Below are 20,574 nucleotides of genomic sequence, written 5' to 3' on the forward strand. Positions count from 1 at the left end.
TTTGCAAGGTGTAAATCAGAATTTAAATCTGTGTTTCTCTTGCAGGTCCTGGCCTGGTTTGAAGAAGGTGAAGAAACAATCACAGCATTTGTAGAGCCTTTTGTAATCTTACTCATATTAGTAGCCAATGCAATTGTGGGAGTGTGGCAGGTATGCAGAGACTTTTACAGCATCAAATCACAAATGTTTGGGGTTTATGGTTTAAGAGGAAGCACTGTACCCTGTAGTGTTGGGTGTTCCTACAGAGCAAGTAGGATGTGTTGCTAACTTGGGATTCCTGAGAGTCAGCAAACCATAAAGCTTCTCAACAGAAAGTGTTGACTTAAAGGTAAAATGAAAGCTTCAGAAGTGTTGCCAGAAAGGCAAAATGCCCATCAGTGTTTGGCCACACACTGCTGAACACATGAACAAGACAGGCCAGAATAAAGCCCTGAATTCAGGCAGTAAATCAGGCCTTGCAAAGCTAAGAACAATTGCAGTGCTTTGCTTCCTGCCTAAGGAACAAAGGATGGAGCACTTGTAATCTTGTTTCTTTTCTGTTTCCTCTTGAGACAGCTGTTGTGTTTTAATAAATTATTAATACAGTATTAATTCTCCCTGTTCAATCACTGTAGTGCCCATTAAGTGTACATGCAAAGACTGCATGTCTGTCAAAAGGCACAAGTTTCTGATGAAAACATCTAAATACCATAAAACTTTTGCTGTACTGTCAGCTGTGACATTAATTTGATGCCTTTTTAAAAATCATATAGACAGTAGTATCATAACATAAAATCACACTTCATGAGATGCCAAAACAAAAGTGTTCATTTCTCTTTGCTGATTTGATCACTTTAGGGAGTGGATATTTTGTTAGAGGGGATTTTTTTCTGCACATAAAAAATGCTTTAGGATTTTTGTGGTAAGTTCTTTGTATGATTGGTTGGTTTTGTTGGGTTTTTTTGTAAGGGAGGGTGCTAGCATGACATAATTACTTGCTCTCTTAGTACATGAGGCTTCATGCTTTAAAAAATATCAAACTGGCCAAAATAACAAAAAATAATAGGTTACAACATATTAGAGAGGACCTTGCCTGCTGGAAGAAGTGGCCTTGAGTGGCATTGCTGCCCATTCCTGTGCTCTGCTCTGTGCTATCCCAAGTGAGCTGGCTGAAGAGTGTTCCTCAAAATTGAGTTTTTAGCAGTACCCAGCTTGCTGCCCTCCCTGCTGGAGCAGGTGTGCAGGGAAGGGATAAAGTTGGTCAAGGGGTGACAGCACTGCCCCCTTAAATGACATTTTATATTCAAGTAATTGTGCAAGAGTTAATGTTTAACTGGAAACTCGTGAGTTGCAGTTCTGCAGGTACTAATTGTAAGCATGAAATGGAAGCTAAAGCTGTCTCTGTATAGTATAATTGTTTCCCTGTTTTAGGAAATAATCAGGTTATTTTTCTGATGTCATAGTGTGCAAAGATTACCTCTATATGTATTTCTACATGCATGGAACCTCATTGTGAAAGAGTTGCTGCCCAGATGAAGTGACTCATTGCCTTGTTCTAATGGGCATGGAAAATCAGGCACAGAACACAGTCTCCACCCATGACTGTATCTGTTCCTACAGGTAGCAGATGTGAGCACTGAGTCACAGCCCTGCCTCTCACTGCCCCTTTCCCCAGCAGCTCCTGCCCTGCTCCAGGGCCTGCAGGGCAGCCTGGCTCCCACAACTGCAGGCAAACTGCAGCAAAGAGACTCAGTCCAGCACTGTGAACTGCCTGAATGAGCTGAATCATGGAATTGTTGGGGGTGGAAAAGAGCTTTGAGATCATCAAGTCACACTATTAACCCAGCACTGCCAAGGCCACCACAAAACCATGTCCCTGAGGGCCACATGTACATTTTAGATACCTGCAGGCAAGGTGATTCATCCACCTTCCTGAGCAGCCTGTTTGGATTCTTGACAGCCATTTCTGTAAAGAAATTGCTGCTAATACCCATTCTAAATTCCTCCTAGTGCAAGGGCTGGTATTTTTTGCAGTTTATGGCTCTGTGCTGGTCTCTGCCCTACCAGACCCTGAGCTGTGCCATGGCAATGTTAGTTCCTTTAGGTAGTTTTGCTAACAGTCATTTTCAGCTGCACTGTTACAAGGAACTAGTGAGTTCCTCAACTTTTGAATTTTTGATGGTTTTGTTTCTGCTTTGACATGCAAGGAGGAATTTTTTATTATCTGGAAAGGCTGATGTATATCTGGAAGGGCAGATGTTCTAAAAACTCTGTGCTCTCTACCATTATCTGTAATTATCAGGGCTAAGTGACGTTGGTTCTTGTCAATAGGCAGGGAAATGGAAAATAAATTCTTTCTCCAAGAGCTGGAGAAGGAGCACTGATAAGCTGCTGGTTTCTGCAGTTGTTCTTTATCCAGGTGGCATCACAATACTGATACCAGTCTCTGCCAGAGCTCAGTGAGAGAGCTGCAACTGAGATAGGAAAGATGATGTGTTGGTGGAAATTAAAAGGTTTTCCTGCATGGGGATTCATCTGAGTCTGTAAATTGTTTGGAGTTCTGGGGAAGTTTCTAGTGTATGCTTTAATTTCATTTCAGCATGACTTGATTTGCTGAAATAAAATTGATAATAAGTTGGCTTCATCATAACTTGATCCTTGGTTTGTGTTAATAAATAAAACTCTAGGCTGAGTGTAAGCTGCTCCAGCCAACACCTACATCCACAAATATTAATTTTGATTAGTGCTTTTTTTAATGTCAAAAACATCCATACGTGACATGGAACTCTTTGTGTGGCCTCCCTGCAACAGCACTGTGAATATTCTTGATGGAAAACGCTGCAGCATTAAAATAACAATTTCTGTGTTCTAAAGGCCCACAAACACCTGAATTACACTCTAATGATTCCCAGTCAGCAACCTCATAAGGGGAGGGGACACAAAATGTTCTGTGTGGAGAAATGTAGCTGAGCTGAGTTGGTAGCATTCATATGATAATGCTTTTGGAAAATCAGATGAGACAGGCTTATTTTCCTTGAGGGCTTTCAAAATGACACATTTTTGCTGTCTTTTAGGAAAGAAACGCTGAAAATGCTATTGAAGCTCTTAAAGAATATGAACCAGAGATGGGCAAAGTGTATCGACAGGACAGAAAAAGTGTCCAGAGGATTAAAGCAAGAGACATTGTCCCAGGTGATATCGTGGAAGTGGCAGGTAAGACCCACTCGTGTGGTGCATGCAGGCATTAGCATATTAATGGGAAATTGTTGTGGGGCTTTGTCTTAATGATTGGAGGCCCTGGGGGGAGTTTTCAAACACCCCTAAGTATATGCTTCACTTAAGAACAGTCTTGCTCCTCTTCATCTGTAATTACCTTAAATGTGCATGTGTATGGAGGGGATTGTTTTTCAAATTGCCACTTAGTTTAATTGGTAGGAAAGTAAGGCATCTTAATTGGAGTTGTGGTTTTAACACTTGTCACAAATTTAAAATTTTGGTTTCTAGTGTCTGGTTGCAGAGTGTCTTAAAGCTTGTCTTCTTTTCTATCACAAAATAGATTTTGTTCCTGGTGTTAAAATATCTGCAGTTTCCTTAGGTTTGAGAGTGCAGAGATTTTTTTTTTTTTAGTCACAGTCTGTTATTTCATCTGAATGTGTTTCTCCAGCTCTTAGACTTGTAGTAGCAGTGCCTTTGAACTCCTCTTCACAAATGTCTTCTGTCCTCTCAGCAAGTGTGACTGGCACATGACTTCACTGTTTTCTCATCTTTCCCAATTTTTTATTGCTCCTTCTGACAATTTGCTGTGTAGATCTCAAATACATGAGCTATGCAGAGCAGAGCTCCCTGTTTCTCCTGGGTAAGCTTTTGAAGTGCCAGCCTTAAAAGCCTGGACTTCTGCCTAGAGCTTTGTAATACCTTAGGTTTGCTCTAGAAGCTGTGTCTTTGTCTGGAAGGAGTGCAAAAACAGATGGGTTATAAACTTCTACCTAAAATTCCATTATTTTGGTGATAATGCCATAGTAATAACTTTTTCTCTGAACTGGGCTTGACTGTTTCTTCCCAGACAAAACTAGGTGGCTCTTGCTGAGTGTCAGGAGTGTTGCATGTTCAGATTTTGTAGGTCATTATCCCCTGTTAACTGAGTGATTGTTCTTTTGGGGACAATGCAGGGTGTACATCAAACTTCCTTTGCACTCGTGTCACTTTGATTTTAGAGGTGGTGGCTGTCTCAAGAGGAGATAAATATATACCCTTAAACTTGACTATCCTCCTGTTTTAATTAGCAGGCAAAGAGAGTGTGCACTCAGGATGAAGTTGCTGTTGGCTGCCTGCCCAGCTTTCACTCCTTGAGAAACTTTAACGTTTCTGGCTGAGCCCTGTCTCAAGCCCCTGTTTGTGCACAGGGTGATGCAGCTACAGCTCCAAATGCAGAGTGGTGATGGTGAAATGAGGGTGCTCAGTGATGCCCTGTCAGTGCCTGCTCTGCCTCACTGCTCCTGCTCTGCAAGGGGGGCTCTCTCTGCTGTGCCTGATGTGTCCTTTTGAGGCAAACAGAGCTGTATCAGTTACACACTGCAGTGCATGACTGGGCCAAATCCTTATCCTGTTTTTAAATGTCAGCAATGGAATGGTGGGTTTGGAAGGAGTTTTCATCATGGGAATACACTTGGGTTCTGGTTTTTGTACTTTAAAGCAGAGTTGGTAGAATGGGAGTTGATGACTGTGTGTTTTGCACTGGTGTGGGGTTTCACTGAAGAGAAATGCTGGATTTTGATGCTCTGGTGTGTATACAGAGCACAAAACACTTTCTCCTTGATTCACTGCCGTTTCAGAAGAGGTACAGATTGTGTATTCATCTTCAAATTTAGCTTTGCCTTTATTCTGTATGAGAACACCTGGGGGATGTTTGGGCTTTTACTTACCTGCTGTATATTGTCAGTACCAATAAAATCAATTACTCTCTTTAAAAGGCCTGTGTCTAAGGGAGAAAAACAAATAAGCAATGGGAATAAGCAATGTGCCTGTAACACCAGGCTGCCTTTAACTAGCATGGTGTCCCCTTTATCACAGGGTTACTATTGCAATATTAAAATCTGCTTGTAGAGCAGTGACTGATAGCCTAGAATATGTAGAATTATTTTTTTAAAGATAAGGACAAGCTTAATGTAGAAACCCAAAAAATATCCAAGTTTTGTGACTGTTTTATGACTGTCCTTTAAGATAGGTGGTCTGGCTTGTTGATGGCTTGTAGAAGCTTTTCTGGGTAAAATACTCACTTAAATTTGTGGATCAAATAATACACTTAAATTACCTTCACTTGAAGCTGCAGTTTTTTATAAGTCATGTGAATGTTTAATGGAGAAATCAGTGCTTCAGAGTAACACAACTTCTGACACTGAAACAATAAATTCTTGTAGCTAGACAATGCTGAATTTTAATTGTAATCAAACTGAGAAAAGCCACAGAGCAAACAGAGAAGAGCCACTAAATGCATCATGTCCCAGCGTTGGTGTCAAGAGCTGGAGGTGAGAGAGACTCTGTGCATGCCTGTGCCTCAAGGGCAGGAGGGCTCTGATGGCCTCTGACATGTGCTGTGCACAAAGATGGCCATGTAGGGAAGTGCCAGAGCCCTTCATGCTGGGATTCATATCTGCCTCTGGAATTCCTGGCCAAGGGCCAGCCACGTTTGTGTGTCCAGGCCAATCTCCTTCAGCCCTGTGCCACAAACAGCCAGGTGATTGCCTTCTCCCCCGTGTGATAACGTACAGGGAGCAAATTCCTACAAGTCATCCCCTGCAAAATGGTTCTATTTAATGCTGTAACAGCTTTGCTAATTTGAGGTAGCTGTGTGTGGGTCTGACACAGAGATAAATCAATTGTTGGAATTGTTAGGTTGCTATTGATACATGCAAACATTAATTTCTTAGCTGCATGTTGTCAGAAGGACTTTCCTCCATGTTCACCTCAGCAGAGATGGTGGAAAAGGTCCTGAACAATGAACAGGAGCCCTTAGGGATGTTGGGGTGGCAGATTTGGGAATTGTGCCTTGAGTTTGCTTGCAGAGCTGTGGTGAGCCTGGTTCTCAGAGCTGTAGTGTGTGATGGTTACCAAGCTACAGAGGCTTTCTGAGAATTGATGAAGTGACAGACATGCAGATGCTGTCCTCACATGGCTTTTCAGTTTGCCTGCCTTTAAATGGATTACCATGTTGTTGTAGAAGCTGGAGTTAATTGCAGGGTACACTCTAAATCTGTAACCAGGGGCTGTCTTAATAGATTAGCTACACTTTGATTTAGTTAAGTTTTTGTTTGCTGGGTTAAAGTGGCATTTTAAAGAGAAAATTAGAATAGCATGGCCCTACTTCTTACAAGTTTTGTATGAAGTTAGCCTGAATAATTGGGATAAACTGGTTGTAAATCATGTATTCTTTTAATAGAAGCACATTTGGGAGCAGAAATGACCTTTGTTCACTTCCACTGTATTTTCCTGTCTAAAATTTCTGGAGCAGATACAGTGTATCTGAGTTTCTGTAATTTAATAAATGAAAGTTCAGTAGTTGCAGTCAGTGAATGACCAAAGCACGGCCACAGTAGTTCCTCTTTTTCCTGAATTTCTGAAGGATGGTTATTGTCATCTGTTACTGCATCTGTAAGTACTCAACATGTTAAAAATACACACAGAATTGCCAGAAGCTGTTGCTTATTAAATTAGTGTATATTCCAGAAAACTCAGTTTTATACCTGGCACAGGGTAGGCAAGAACTGCTTTGGGGCTTTTTATTCCATGAGCACTTCAGGATTCTTGGTGCTTTACAATAAAGATGAATTTGGGATGAAGAAGGTCAGGAAGGAAGATTGTTGGTGTGAATTATGTCACTCCCATGTGGTTGTGAAGAGCTCCAGGTTCTCCCTGGTGGTACAGCTAAAACATGAATGTTTCAGGTCTTATTCCAAAACATCTGGGTCCTTGTGCCTGTGTCACTTTTCTAACAGCTAGGGTTGATGTTCACACTCAGTGCTAGGAGATGCAGGTTTACTTTTTCTGGGAAAGTATTAAGATTGGAAAAGATAAGGAAAAGATTGAGGAAGGCTTAAGCCCAGAGCAGAGACCTGCTGGAGGCTGTCCTGAAGAAACTGCTGAGTTTGCCTCTCTTGGTGAGGAAAAAAAATTATTGTTGTGTTTCCTTACCAGGTGCAAACTGTTGGGTCTGAGATTTAAAGCATTCATTTTGCTGTTTTTCCTGAAGTACTGCTTTTGAACCAGGAAAGAGAGGAAAGATCAGTGGTTAATAAATACATGTACAAGTAGTGCATAAATCTGTGAGCTTCAGTGAACAATTTGCCAGCACATCAGAGGCAGCTCAGGGTTAACCAGACACAGTCCAAACTCCATTCCATACTTCACTGGAGGCTGCAGTTCAGCTCAGGGCACGGCCTAAACTTGTGTCATTGTTAACACACATTGGAAATATTGCAAAATACATTTCCAATTTTTACCCCAATTCTTGTAGCATTTTCCTTCAGAGCTACCAAACTGTTTGGTAAAAGTAACAAAAGTAATTCTGGTTTAGTTGCTTGAAAATTGAGAACATACCTGATACTCTGTACTCTGACAGAGCTGATACTGAGTGGGTTTTATTAGAAGGACAAATAGCACTGAACAAAAAGTTTGGACATCAAGATAATGTTCAGTTACTACTGTGTTACCCTGGCAAAGGAAGCTCTTTTGTGGTTTTTTGTTTTTGATTTTTTTTAAGGCTAAATAAAACTTGCATTTGAAACTTTGCTGCACTTCCAGAATTCTGACTTTTGGTTCTTCTGCTACCCAAATGCAGCATAACTGGGAAACAGGGCTTGAGTTTGGTGTGAGAGGTTGCTGTTCTCTACCTGACCTGGCTTCAGTTGAAGCTGAACTTACCAGCCTGTTCTTTCTGCTGTTAGATATTTTTGTAGGCTGATCACAAGAGTTTTCCATCTAGTAGGCAGTGGTATAAATAGGTCCACTAATTGAAAGCTAAAACTAGACAAATGTGGTTTAGAAATGAGTGCAGCCTTAGAAGCAGGGTCCCTGTCCATCAGCACATCTTATCTAATGTTCTGGTGCCCTCTATGAGAGAATGACAAGTCTGGTTTTAGAGAATGAAATGAAACAAGTTTAAGAAAAATTTGACTCTTATGTACTATTTAACACAGTATCTGCATTTCTCTCAACCTCACTTTTGACCTGGAGATACTCTGGTCCCAGAAACCAAAGCTTTTTCTGTCCTTTTGGCTTTCCTTTATAAGAAAACAATATATAGGTGTTGTTTAAATTTATCTTAACCTCTACCTTGAACAGTTCCTTGGTTGGGATGCTCACACCTTGCATACACTGCACAGTGAGCTCTGGGGATGTTTTGTCAGCCCAGAATGCAGAAGGTGGGTGATAGAGGCTGTTTCATGCACATTGTCTAATGCAAAGAATGAATTTAAATGTGTTCTGTCACCTTGTTAGTGAGAGCAAGTGCTGTTTACTGCTATGGTTACAACTCTTGGACCTTTGTTGGTGGAATCTGTCTTGATGGAAAATAAATTTTACCTTCCTGGTTTGGAGTGGAAACTCAGACTTAAAATTTGATTCATAATCTCTCTTCTAATTTTGACACTTTGACATTCTTGGCCTTGTATGAAAGTGTAGCTGGACTCAATTGTGTTCCTGTTTTGTAGAGCTTCTGATTTTTGGTACCATTTTATTAATGCCCTGTTCAGGAAGTGTTAAATACTTAAAAGCTGATACCATGGAAGAAAAATGAGATTGTCTGTGTAGAAGGGGGGAAGAGGAGCTAAGCTGAGCTTGTGTTAAGGAAGTTTAATACAAAAACCAGTTCTGCTGGAGCAGCTCTACCTCTAAATATTCAGGTGTGAGCTTTAAATATTACTGTCCCCAGAAATACTCAATGCTCAATTCAACTCTCAGAAAATCCTCAGCTCTGCTGATTGATGTGTGTAGCATCCATTATCTGTTATTTTAAATCTATTCACTTTAATTCTTAAAATTTGGTGGTTTGTGGCAGTTCTTTTGGGGGATGCTTTTACTCAGTTTCAGGAACTGTTTGTGTTCAAAAACTGTTCAACTCTGGAATAATTGGAGCTGTACTGATAATCTTTATTACAATAAAGTCCAGTTCCAACCCAAGGTGCTGATAGCAGATCCAGGGTGACGCTGGCTTTGGTTAATGATAAACATAAATAAAGTGTGAGGTGTGTGTGAACAGCTCCTGATATCTGCAGGAAGAATTACTTTCATTTGCTGGGATCACAAAGAGGGACTTGCTGCAAACAGATCACTTTCTTAGCTAAGAATTGGTCTTGTAACAAATTAACATAAAAAAGAAGCAAAACTTTTTATGATGTCCCTGCCTGTGAGCCTGAGCAGGTCTGCAGGGTGTGAGGGGTCAGAGTTAACAGAGCTGATATTGGTGTTCAAAGTACACATCTCAAACTTCAGTTTTATTCTGAGGACGGTTCTATAGCATGCTGGCTTTTGGGGTACAGGTCATGTTGCTTCCTGAGCCCACTGCCACGAGCAGTTTTGGTTAGAACATCTGGAATATGGATCTCAATAGACTGTACTGAGATATGGTCTCATAATTTGAGACTGAAAGATGAGTATGGTCCTCTTGTAGTCTGAGGTTCTTTGTTAGTACCCAGAAGTAACTAAAAATACAAGGGACTGAAATCCACTCAACTTTAATAGTTGTTTTCCCTCCACCTTCATTGTAGAATGTGTCCCATCACTTCTCACCATCTTCCTGGGCTGCCTAAAGCACAGACTGCCACAGCCTGCAAAATTAATACTGTATTTTAGCTGTAGAGGTCTCCCAGGGAGTGTCTCAAACCATTGTCTGACAGAATTCTGAAATGAAATATTTAATTTTATTGCTCTGCTGGAAACTGGTAAAGTATTGAAAGGGATATCAGTGCTCAGATGAAACAGCCAGGTAATGAGTTGATCATTCCACTGTAGGACTTGGTCAGTGCCAAGGATAAAATTGGGACTCAGGTTGCTCAATAATACATTCTGTACTTGAAGTCAATTTGGGACAAGTAGGTGGAGAAGAAGCAGGGTTGGACTGTGTGAAAATGAAATATCTGTCAGTGATTGTTCATGTAGGGGGAACTTGACCCACAGCACTGGGAGCAGGAGGAGAAGGGCTTTGAACACGAGCAGAAAGGCTGGAGTGGTGGGTGCTGGTTGGGTGGCTGAAGAACCCAGTATTTGAAAGTACTAAATTTGCCCTGTTTACAGTGCAAAAGCAACTGACATAAATTCTAAATTCATGTTGTAACAAAGTACTGCTCCAGTTTTTCTACCAAGGAGTAGAAATTGTAAATTGTCTGTTTCAGTGTAGACTCATGCACAGTTCAATAAAATGGATATTTATCTGTTATAACCCCCTGTCATGACCAGGTTGTTTTTACACAGACTCATTTATTGTGTGCTGAAGCTCTGTATTAAAATTATAAAATTCTGTGCATAAATAAAAGGATTCTGAGGGTAAAGCTGTAATGGTTCAAACCAACCCCATCTCCCTCCTCCAGACAGCAGTCAGTGCTGCAGCTGCTGGGGCTGTTCTCATCAGTAGTTTTGTATTTCCTACATTATGTTTCAGAGCACATACTTGGGCAGTTTTGAAAGAAGCTTGTTTTATTTCTTCAGAGCTGTTGTACAAATCAAGGTACTATGTAGGATTAAAAACTTGGGTTGAAATAATGGATGAAAATATTTCTGCAACTGACTTTATTTTAGATGGCAGACTATGGAATTATGTCATTTACTGTAGCAGCTCTGTGCTGAGCAACACAAACACATAATCGCTTCTTCATTTCTTGCAAACCTTGGGTATTACTTCCATTGGCTCTGTGGACTGAACTATATCAATTTTAAAAAGCTTCCCAAAAAACAACTGCAACCTCCAATTTTTCTTCCTGTTTTAAAGTATATGTTTAAAGAGCCTTCTCTTTGTGGATGAGATCTGTGGTATACTGCTCACTGAAAATTTCCTGTGGTTCCCCTCTGTCATAGGATGGCTTCCTATTTATGTTCCTTTTCAATTGTGCTCTTAAAAGTATATTCAACACTATAAATGATTTGGTCTCATAGTTGTTATTTTGCAAAGGGCTGTTTAAAATGTCTCTGTAATTGACCCTGACATAAAGCTCTCCTGCCTATTGGAAATGGCTTGAATATTTCACTACAGCCTTCCCAGTCAGAGAGGGTGAGTGAATCATGTGTCTTATCTTAAATCACTGAGATAAATTTATAAAGCTGCACTGTCATAATAAATTTAACACTTCAGTTCTGGAGATTCAGGCAATTGATACCAACAGTAGTATTTTCATGGAAATACTGATGTTGAATATCAACTGTCTGTTAGAGGGGTCTCTCCAAGTATTTGTGAATATTGAGTTTGAACCACTTGGAGCAGTCAGAAGCAGGTTAGAAAATCACTTGTGAACTTTGCCGTATGTTCTGTCCAGTTGCTTGAAAGTTCTAAGATTGTTTTTTAACAGTTTCTATTTTGTGTTCTGCATCTCCCCCAGTGCTGCCCGTGGTGGCTGCAGCTCTCAGGGCTCTGGGGGTGTTTGTGCAGGTTGCTCTGGGGGCTTGGCCTGTCCAGCCCTGTCTGCAGAGCAGCTGCTCCTGTGTCTGCAAATAACCCTGCTCAGGACACCAGGAGAGCAATTGAATAGTTTTGCCTTTTTTGGCCTAGGTCACCATTTGTCTGAGGCTATTTTCTCCTGCTGCTCAAGGGCATTGTGGCTTAAATTAGTATTCACATGGTATAATGACACATTTGTGGCAGGATTTTTGTCCCTTCATATACACATGCTCACAAAAACACACATCTAACTCTACAGACAAAACCATACAAACTTCTGCTGGTTGTAGTGGTTGGAGTTACTCTGAATTTACAGGAAGCCACATGGGACAAGTTTTCCTGACGTTTGAAGTAGCACTTCATTCTCCTCTCCAGGGTTTTGTTCCACAGTTTGGCACTGCAGGGTGTGAGGGCTTGGATGAGCCGAGGCTGTGACACCACTGTGGAGCTTTTCATGATATTATTTCTTAATGTGCATTATTGCTGCTGATTGCATAAGCAGTTCCTGCAGGAATTGCAGCTTATTTTAATTTCACTGCAGGGACACAGATTGCACCTACTGAAAAGATCAGCTGTCTTTAGTTAGTTATTCACCCTTCTTTATTTCTTTGCATTATTTTATAATAATATAGCTGACACTTGAATGCTTGCAGTGTTAAATTACATTAGGAGTGTTCAATCATGTGTTAATTAGCAATATTGACATGCAGAATGTAGAACCCCTCCATGTGAATCAGAAATGTGCCTCATTAATGTGCTTTAGCAAGTTCATTTGCATGAAGCCATTTATTTGCACAAAATGGTTGAGCTTTGGTTTTTTTCTTAAAAACTTGGAAAAGCTGAGTAAGAGGAAGCAGGAAGGGAGAAGATAATGTTGAGATGTTGGGGATGCTGGAGCTCGACTGACAACTGCATTTATCACATTTAGGAGTGTGGTGTTAACTGCTATAATCTGCTGCCTTGGTGTCTCAGGCACTTGTTAGTGGATGTTTTGTTGTTTGTGGGTTGTTTATTTTGCTTTCCTTTCAGTATTCTCTTTTGCAAAGTAGAAATGTGCATGACAAGATAAAAACAACAGAGATCTGTGAAAATTGTAACTGGGCTATGGATTGTGGTTATTTAACAGGGCAGCATTACTGGAAAATAAAGCTACTGTGTGATCTGAGGTTCTTCCAACTCTGAAACATCTGGCAGCATTCAGTGTAACATTAGCAGAGCATATTTGCAGAAGCACGTTATTCTCACAATTGGTGCCAAAGAAAAGGAAAATACAACTTCTTCTAGTTTTCTAAATAAATAGATGTGGATAATGTGATTTTTGGAGAGCAGAGGACTCACTTTGGGCATAGAGAAAACAACTGAAAGATTCTGCCAGTTCTGAAAAGGAAACTTGGTTCACCTTAGCTACGGGTTTTGATTGTTTATAAAAATGTCTTCTGAAATTGATATCTTGCTCTTGAGAATGTTTTCCCTTTTCTTTCAAGTGGCCATGTGGTTAGAAAAACAATCCAGTGATTTGCAGCTTCTTTCTGGGAGGTTAGATAGGGGCAAGTCTGAATTACCAAGGTGTGTTGGATCCTCAGAAAATGGGAATATTGCAATTAGCTGCTGGTGGTCTCAGTCATCTGTGCAGTTTCTGGAAAGTCATTTTTCTGGCTGATGGAGGGAAGGGACACTTGGTCAGTCATCTCTCAAACAGCAAAATTCTGACTTTGTCTTGTCATTTCCTTGCAGTTGGAGACAAGGTTCCTGCTGATATAAGAATTACTTCTATCAAATCTACAACTCTAAGGGTAGACCAGTCAATTCTCACAGGTACAGTTTCTGTGACTTTCATGTAATTATGTGCATAATTGAAAGTGCCTTTTCACCATTTATTTGCAATGATCCATTAGAAACAAGCCTGCAGCTACTGAAGTTCTCTGCATTCAAGTGCAGTAAATTTCTCATCTGGTAACTTCTAGAGTGACTGAATGTGTTGCTTCATCATTGGCTTTGTTTTCCCTTTAGTGGGATGAACATTGTTACTGAGTCTTGTAATGCTTTTTTGGCCATCCTCTTTCCCCAACAGACACAAGCAATTTGTGGAAAATTAAAATTCAAAAAAAATAAAAAGAGATTTCTCATCTAGTTCACGGAGTCTTCTAGGTTTGAACATCGTGTCACCACTCCAATCTGAAAGTATGTAAATCTTACTAAATGTCTTCTGCAACAGCACAGAACAATTTTTGCAATGCTGGCAGCTTTTAAGTGCACTCAAGACTCAGTGCACTCGAGCCTTATTTGCTCAAATTCTGTGCACACACATTCGTGTGTTTTCTGGTACCAGCCCTCCAATGCAGGAACTATTTTTAGAGCCCTTTTCAGATTTGTTGAAAACAAAACAAAGTAGCAGCACTTCTGAATATAGGAAAGAAGCTGGGAATCAACCAAGCATGCTACAACAGTTTTCTTTCAGCTGGAACATGGAGATCTGTCTGCCTGTTTTGGTAGCATAAATTGTTGTTAACTAGCTCTGAATTTTAAAACAGTAAAGTATTCATAGGAAGCTTATTTTTCATCCTTGAAACAGGCTCCAGAGTTTCTCACCACAGATCCTGAGTAGCACACGACTGATCAAGCTTTACTTATGTTTAGCATAGGAAAATGGATGCACTCCATGCCTGCAAAGCTGCTGGAATAAGTAGAAATAGCCCATCAGAATTCTGTAAAAAGGGACTGTTCCTTGCCTTTATTTAGGGAACAGAATTCTTGTTTTGATGGAAGCCTTTGCTGTTTTCAGCCAAGTTGATGCTTAATTCTCCTGTTGGATAAAACAGGACTGAGGTCTGAGATGCTGCTCAACAAAATCCTTTTAAAGGAAGGAAGCTTTGGCTCTCTTGAGCTTACACAAAGTACTGGAACTCAGTGCTGAAGCTGAGAGCACCACCTTGTGAAATGTGGTGTAGCAGTGAACATCTGCTTTTAAAGAAAAAGAAGCTTTCTGTACCTGTGTGACATGCTTGTAGAAACTGATACAGAGTTTTTGCTGAAAGCCAAACATTCTGTTTTCTTGGCCAACTGAAATGTTTCCTGTTTCGCTTAAACAATTAAGATCATTTGAGGAAAGAATTTTGGCATCCTAAGAATCTCAGAGCTGAAGATTATAATTTTTTTGATTCCCTCAGGACTTAAGACTTTCATCTTTATTTCAGGTGAATCTGTGTCTGTTATTAAGCACACAGACCCTGTGCCTGATCCTCGTGCTGTAAATCAAGACAAGAAGAACATGCTCTTTTCTGTAAGTCATTTACTTTGAGGTTTTCAAAACATTTATAGCAATGAAGCTGCCAAAAAATGTGCAAAACTTCAGGTCTTCCCCCAAAAACTGTATGACTTTGCTGTGTTCTCTGTACATATCTCTATGTGTGTCTCCATACACATTGAACCAAATTAACTTCTAATGAAAGCTGTCCTCAGGGGAAGATGCTGGATGAAACCAGTCTATATGAGGAAAATTATTTTTGTCCTTCACAAGGAAGTCTTGGAGGGTGGAACACACACTTTTAGTGTTTCTGAAGCAATTTTCTAATGTAATAGTTCTTCAGTGTGATAAGAGCCCATACAGATTGTGGTGTTGTGTAGCTAAAGCTGAGAACTGGCTTTCTGTATAGGAATAAAATTGTTTGTTCAATTTATTTGAAGGAAGGATTAAATGTCTTTCAGATAAAAGAATAACTTTTTGCTGGCAGGCAATTTTAGTGTTCCTTTCCATGTTAAATATGTTCACACAGGGAGCCCCAGAGAACACATCTATTACTCATAGAGTAATATTTTCTAACAAAATAGAGCCCTAATTTAAAAAAAAAAGAGAAGTAAAGCACATTCAGTATTCCAGTTGAAACACATACTGCTTGCTCAGCAGCTGGGTTTGTGAGAGATCAATACCGACTCGTTTTGAGCCTGTTCTGGGAGCAGAAATTCCACCCTGAGTGTTCCCTTACAGACACAGGCAGTGTCATCCTCTTCCTCTTTACCCTTTTCCATATCCTGGCTGAAGCACAGTCTGAACTTGGATGAGGTGGTTTGGTTCGAGGGGGTTTTGTGTTTTTTTTTTTTGTTAAATTCAAACCAAACATAAGAAACTCACCCCACAGAACCTATTTGTAGATTGACTCCAACTTTGTAAATTGACTCCAAGTTTTCCCTGCTGTTCCTTACCCCAGGGCACAAACATTGCTGCTGGCAAGGCCATGGGGGTGGTTATTGCCACGGGGGTGAACACCGAGATCGGGAAGATCCGCGACGAGATGGTGGCCACGGAGCAGGAGAGAACCCCCCTGCAGCAGAAGCTGGACGAGTTTGGGGAGCAGCTGTCCAAGGTGATCTCCCTGATCTGCATCGCCGTGTGGATCATCAACATCGGCCACTTCAACGACCCCGTGCACGGCGGCTCCTGGATCCGCGGCGCCATTTACTACTTCAAGATCGCCGTGGCCCTGGCGGTGGCCGCCATCCCCGAGGGCCTCCCCGCCGTCATCACCACCTGCCTGGCGCTGGGGACGCGCAGGATGGCCAAGAAGAACGCCATCGTCAGGAGCCTGCCCTCCGTGGAGACCCTGGGCTGCACCTCGGTGATCTGCTCCGACAAGACGGGCACGCTGACCACCAACCAGATGTCCGTGTGCAGGGTACGTCCCACGGCCCCTCCGGCTGCTCCTGTGCTCCCCAGGCGCTCCAGGAGTCTGCACTGCTCAGGTCCTCCTGATCCCGGCTCTTTCAGTTCTCACATCACCAAAGTCCTGCTCTATTTTCCTAAGATAAGCCTCCACTTTGAATTCAGTTTTCTGCTGTGTAGTCTTGAAGGCTTTTGTCTCTTTCCTTTTTTAGTCATTGCCAAAAATAGCTGTGCCCACACTGATGGAGGAGAGGGTTGTTTGTAAGCAGCTTTCCATTGACTTGCCTGTGAGCCTTTCAGGTTACTGGTAATTCTTTGGTGTGGTTTATGCCTTTTTTAGAAAGTTACACTGTAGAACAGGCTGTGTGTAAGTGTCAAACACTTGCCTCTTCAATTGAAAAAGACAATAATGGTGGAGAAACTTACTGTGAGAAAAGGAGATTTACTGCAGTAAGTTTGGTAGTCAAAGGTGTTTTCACTCCTGAGTAATTCCACCTTTATTTGATACCTTCAGTGGCTTTGCTGGTCTGATGGGGATCACTGCAGTGTTGTCAGTGTGCAGCACTGACTAATCTGGCAGCTTGAGGTGCAGTTCACCCTGTCACCAGCGTTGCCAGGGTCATTTTCATTTTGGTGTATTTTTAGGTAAGCATGAGTTCTGTGCCTCTCCTCCCTTCCCCCCAATAATTTGTCTGGTGTTGGCTTATTTGGGACTTTGATAGCTGGTCCCTTAACATAATGCATGTTCATTGCCAGTTTGCCCTTCTGTGTAGGGATTTAATGGAGAAAACACTGATTTCTTCTGTTTAATAACTTCAGATGTACAGTGGCACAGCAACTCCAGCATGCAATGCCCAGAGCCTCATTACATTGGGTTAGAATTCCAAATGTGTGCATGTTGGGCTCTGCACACCAGTGCTGAAAGTTTGTAAGCCCTAAGCACTTTGTTCTCATGTGATTGATGGCTTTTTCTTCCTAATTGGTGGTTGACTTGTTCTACTTCCTTAAGTATCATAGTATTTATACCTAAGAGACACAAAGCAGCTGCTCATCAGTATTCCAGAGGAGGTTACTTGCAGTAGAGTTGCATAACTGCCCTAGTCTTTGCAGGGATTTTTTCATCCTGCAGATGCCAAAAGCAGGAGGCTTCCCTGGTTAACTCATCATTTAAGTTGTGTTTATTTAAAAGCTCAAAATGCTCTGCTCCTTATTTAGAGGGCTAAATGTTTTAGATCTTGTCCAGCACAACTTGGTTCCTTTTTAATCTCTGAGGGCTGCAAAAGAACATGAATTGAAGTTTTCAAACATGTAGCAAAATTCTAATACCTGTAGCAGTGAGTTTATTGTATTGGGCTGTGCTTTGTGAGGATGCTTGTCTAAAACAGAGGGCACACAATGAGGGGAGAGGGGGGACATCACTAATATGTGATGTGACAAAATGACCTGTGCTAGATCAGAAGTTCCATTAGGATACACCATCAATTAGTGAGAAATTATCTTCTCCAGTGCTACCCGAACAAGCCATGAGTGTAAGAGAGCTTCAGGCACTATGGTTTTTATCTCCATCCTCTCAGATGAGATTCTGCCTGCAGCTCTCCTAGAAAGGAAACAGAGGAGAGACTGAGTTGCAGATCTCACAGAGGTACAACTGCATCCTTAGATTGGTGTCTGAGTTTGCAAATATCATTTCACCAGTGCTAGGAGAGCATTGGAGTGGGCTGATTGGTTTAAACTCCCAGTGCCCCGTGTGGTAAAGTGACTTGTAACTGAAAACCAGGACAGGAAACACTTTCATTTAAGGCTGGTATTAAGAGAAACTGGCCATAGTCTGCCTCTTGCTAAAACCTCACCTCTTAGATCTCAGCTTCTCCCATTTGTACATGCTTTTATTTGGATTTTGGGAGAAATTGTCAGTGTCCAAGCTGACAGTGTCCAGCTGAGCTGTGTTTGACTATTCCAAAGCAGAGCATTAATTCATGATTTGTGTTACATGAGAATTAACTCACAGGTGTGAACTAATTCACATTAGGTGTGAAGCTTAGGAAGAGCTTGGACCTAGTGAGGATTGTCAGGTGGTGTGTGAATGGTTTTCCCAGCTGCAGTATACTCAGCTCTGTGGTTTTCAGCTCTGTTTTTCAGAGCTCTGTAGGCACAGGGCTGTTCCCTGTACTTTGTGCTTCACTTATGGAGCTGTTCAAACACATGTGGGATCCAAGTGCACAGAATCAGGTCTTGTCTGGTTTGTTTATTCAGACTGAACTTGCCTCTTGTACCTGCTTGCCTAAGGCCTGTTTAAATCTCTTGCTTTAATTATTGTCCAAAGGTAGTAACACTTCTAACTCTCTAATTTCAGATGTTTATCCTGGACAGAGTAGAAGGAGACAGCTGCTCTCTGAATGAATTTACTGTAACTGGTTCAACATATGCTCCCATGGGAGAAGTGTAAGTGTTCTGTGCAAGTTAAACATTTGTCTGGTCATGCATTCACTGTTACTTAAGTCTGGAAAAGGGATGCATGTAATACTTGTGATTGTTAGTAAGTGAGAGGTCAGCCAGTGAGAATGCACTCTGAAGGGCTGGGGAGGAAGTAATAAACAAGAAAACAAAGATAAATTGTACAAAAGTAAACCTTCATTAAACATAAGAAGTCTCCAGTATTGCAATGTTCCCTTGATAATCTAAAAATTATTAAGAGGGTAGAGAGAATTTATTTTGTTGAAATCTTCCTGAACTGAGATTGGCTATCTCAGTGCTTTTAAGTGAGGTTTACTTTTCTTATTTAAAAACTGGGTAAATCTGAAGAGGTGAGCATTTGTTAATCTGTGAGCTCAGTGTTTCCAGTTTCTCTGCCTCAGAGAATGGGGAAGTTGTTTTTTCTGAGGCATCTTCTGAATGTGTTGGAGTCACCTCTTAAATGGACTGTAAATTCCTGTCCCTGGCCCTCAGTAGTTTATTGGTGCATCTGTTGGTGTTTGTCCAGCCTTTGCTATTTGAGCTGCTGTTAAACCCAGTCCTTTAGGAAAGGAATGAGCTTTGGTTTACTTTATCAGCTGCAAGTCTCTACCAGTGAGGTAAGTGGCTCATCCTGGAATCATCCTGGAAACTTCAGGAATTTTTAGGACTCTGCTTCTTGAAGGAAAGCCTCTTTTTACTGGGTTGCTGCAGCTCCTTTTACTTGATCAGTCCTCCATGTGTTCTGTAACCGTATCGATTCAGTTTTACTTGCAGAGTAGAACTCTGCTGTGGATGATGTAGAATTTAATTTCAGTTACTGTAAACATCTCAGCCTTGTGCAGTTTCACTCGTGTGCCTCTGACTCCTGCAATCTTGCCCATCTCAATAATGATTATCTCTGTTTAATTTCCATAGCAGTTAAGACCCTGGTGTTCCCAGCAGCTGGAAATCTTAATTCCCCAGTTCTCTTTTTTCTTTCAAAGCTAATTGCTGTCAAAAGCTTCTGCTTTCATTTCAGGAGGCAGCATTTGCTTAGACAAGGTGACTCCAGACCTTGCAAAACTCCCAGCTATTGCACTTTAGCTGGGCTCAGAGGAGCTCCAGATAAACAAAATAATAAAATGGAGTGTGGTGACAGATGTGGGGGATAATGAGACACACAGCAATGTTTGTTAATGTGCTGTTTGCACTTGCTGAAGTTGAGGGAATGTGAACAAGCGTGTTAAACTCACTTCATTTAGAGACACAAAGGATTCTCAGAGAGGGAAATTGCCTCAGAAAGGCTCTTATGGAGCACAGGGAAACTCAGCTCAACTCCAGCCCTGAGGGCTGGTTTATTTCTGCATTTATGGACAGCTTTTAAAGCAGTGGCTTTGGAGGGATTTTAAGTAAGGTGACTGACTTCACCTTGGATTGAAAACTGTCACTGAAAATGGAGTTTGGGGGAGAAAAGAAGGAATTAATCCATTGCAGTGCCCCAGAGCAGGACCTGATCCAGATATGAACCATTTCTGACAGGTCTTACTTGGTACTTCAGACACTGTTGGCTTCCACAGCCTGTTCCTTTTATAACCATTCTTGCACAAAATCAGTAATTCTTCACTTACTCTTAAAATATATCATACCTAACTTTCCCCTATTCATTCAGAATATAAAATCACAAATATTTCTTACTAAAAACCTCCCAGATTTCATACTGATTTGTTTTCCAGGGATATTGGGAGATTGTCAAAGTTTGGAGTAATTTTGCCATGTCTCAGCACACTCAGTCTTACTGCAAACTGAGAGCACAAACCCAGCAATAATTAAGAATTGCAGCAAAAGCTGGCAGATTGCATCTGAC

General features: G+C 41.2%; 1 protein-coding gene across 2 annotated transcripts in view; it reads left to right on the top strand.

Moving 5' to 3' along the window:
- ATP2A2 (ATPase sarcoplasmic/endoplasmic reticulum Ca2+ transporting 2) overlaps window positions 1-20,574 on the top strand; it is a 42,317-nt gene that overhangs the window by 8,398 nt on the left and 13,345 nt on the right. For both annotated transcript variants that reach the window (XR_009275466.1, XM_058816732.1), the window contains exons 4-9: window positions 46-150; window positions 3,054-3,192; window positions 13,355-13,435; window positions 14,815-14,900; window positions 15,826-16,290; window positions 18,631-18,719. Coding sequence is in view for 1 of the 2 variants with exons in the window: in XM_058816732.1 (XP_058672715.1) it covers window positions 46-150; window positions 3,054-3,192; window positions 13,355-13,435; window positions 14,815-14,900; window positions 15,826-16,290; window positions 18,631-18,719 (965 nt within the window). In the remaining variant the exon portion in view is untranslated. The remainder of the gene's footprint in view (window positions 1-45; window positions 151-3,053; window positions 3,193-13,354; window positions 13,436-14,814; window positions 14,901-15,825; window positions 16,291-18,630; window positions 18,720-20,574) is intronic.

The sequence above is a fragment of the Ammospiza caudacuta genome, chromosome 18, assembly GCF_027887145.1.
Source record: "Ammospiza caudacuta isolate bAmmCau1 chromosome 18, bAmmCau1.pri, whole genome shotgun sequence".
Taxonomy (NCBI): Eukaryota; Metazoa; Chordata; class Aves; order Passeriformes; family Passerellidae; genus Ammospiza; species Ammospiza caudacuta.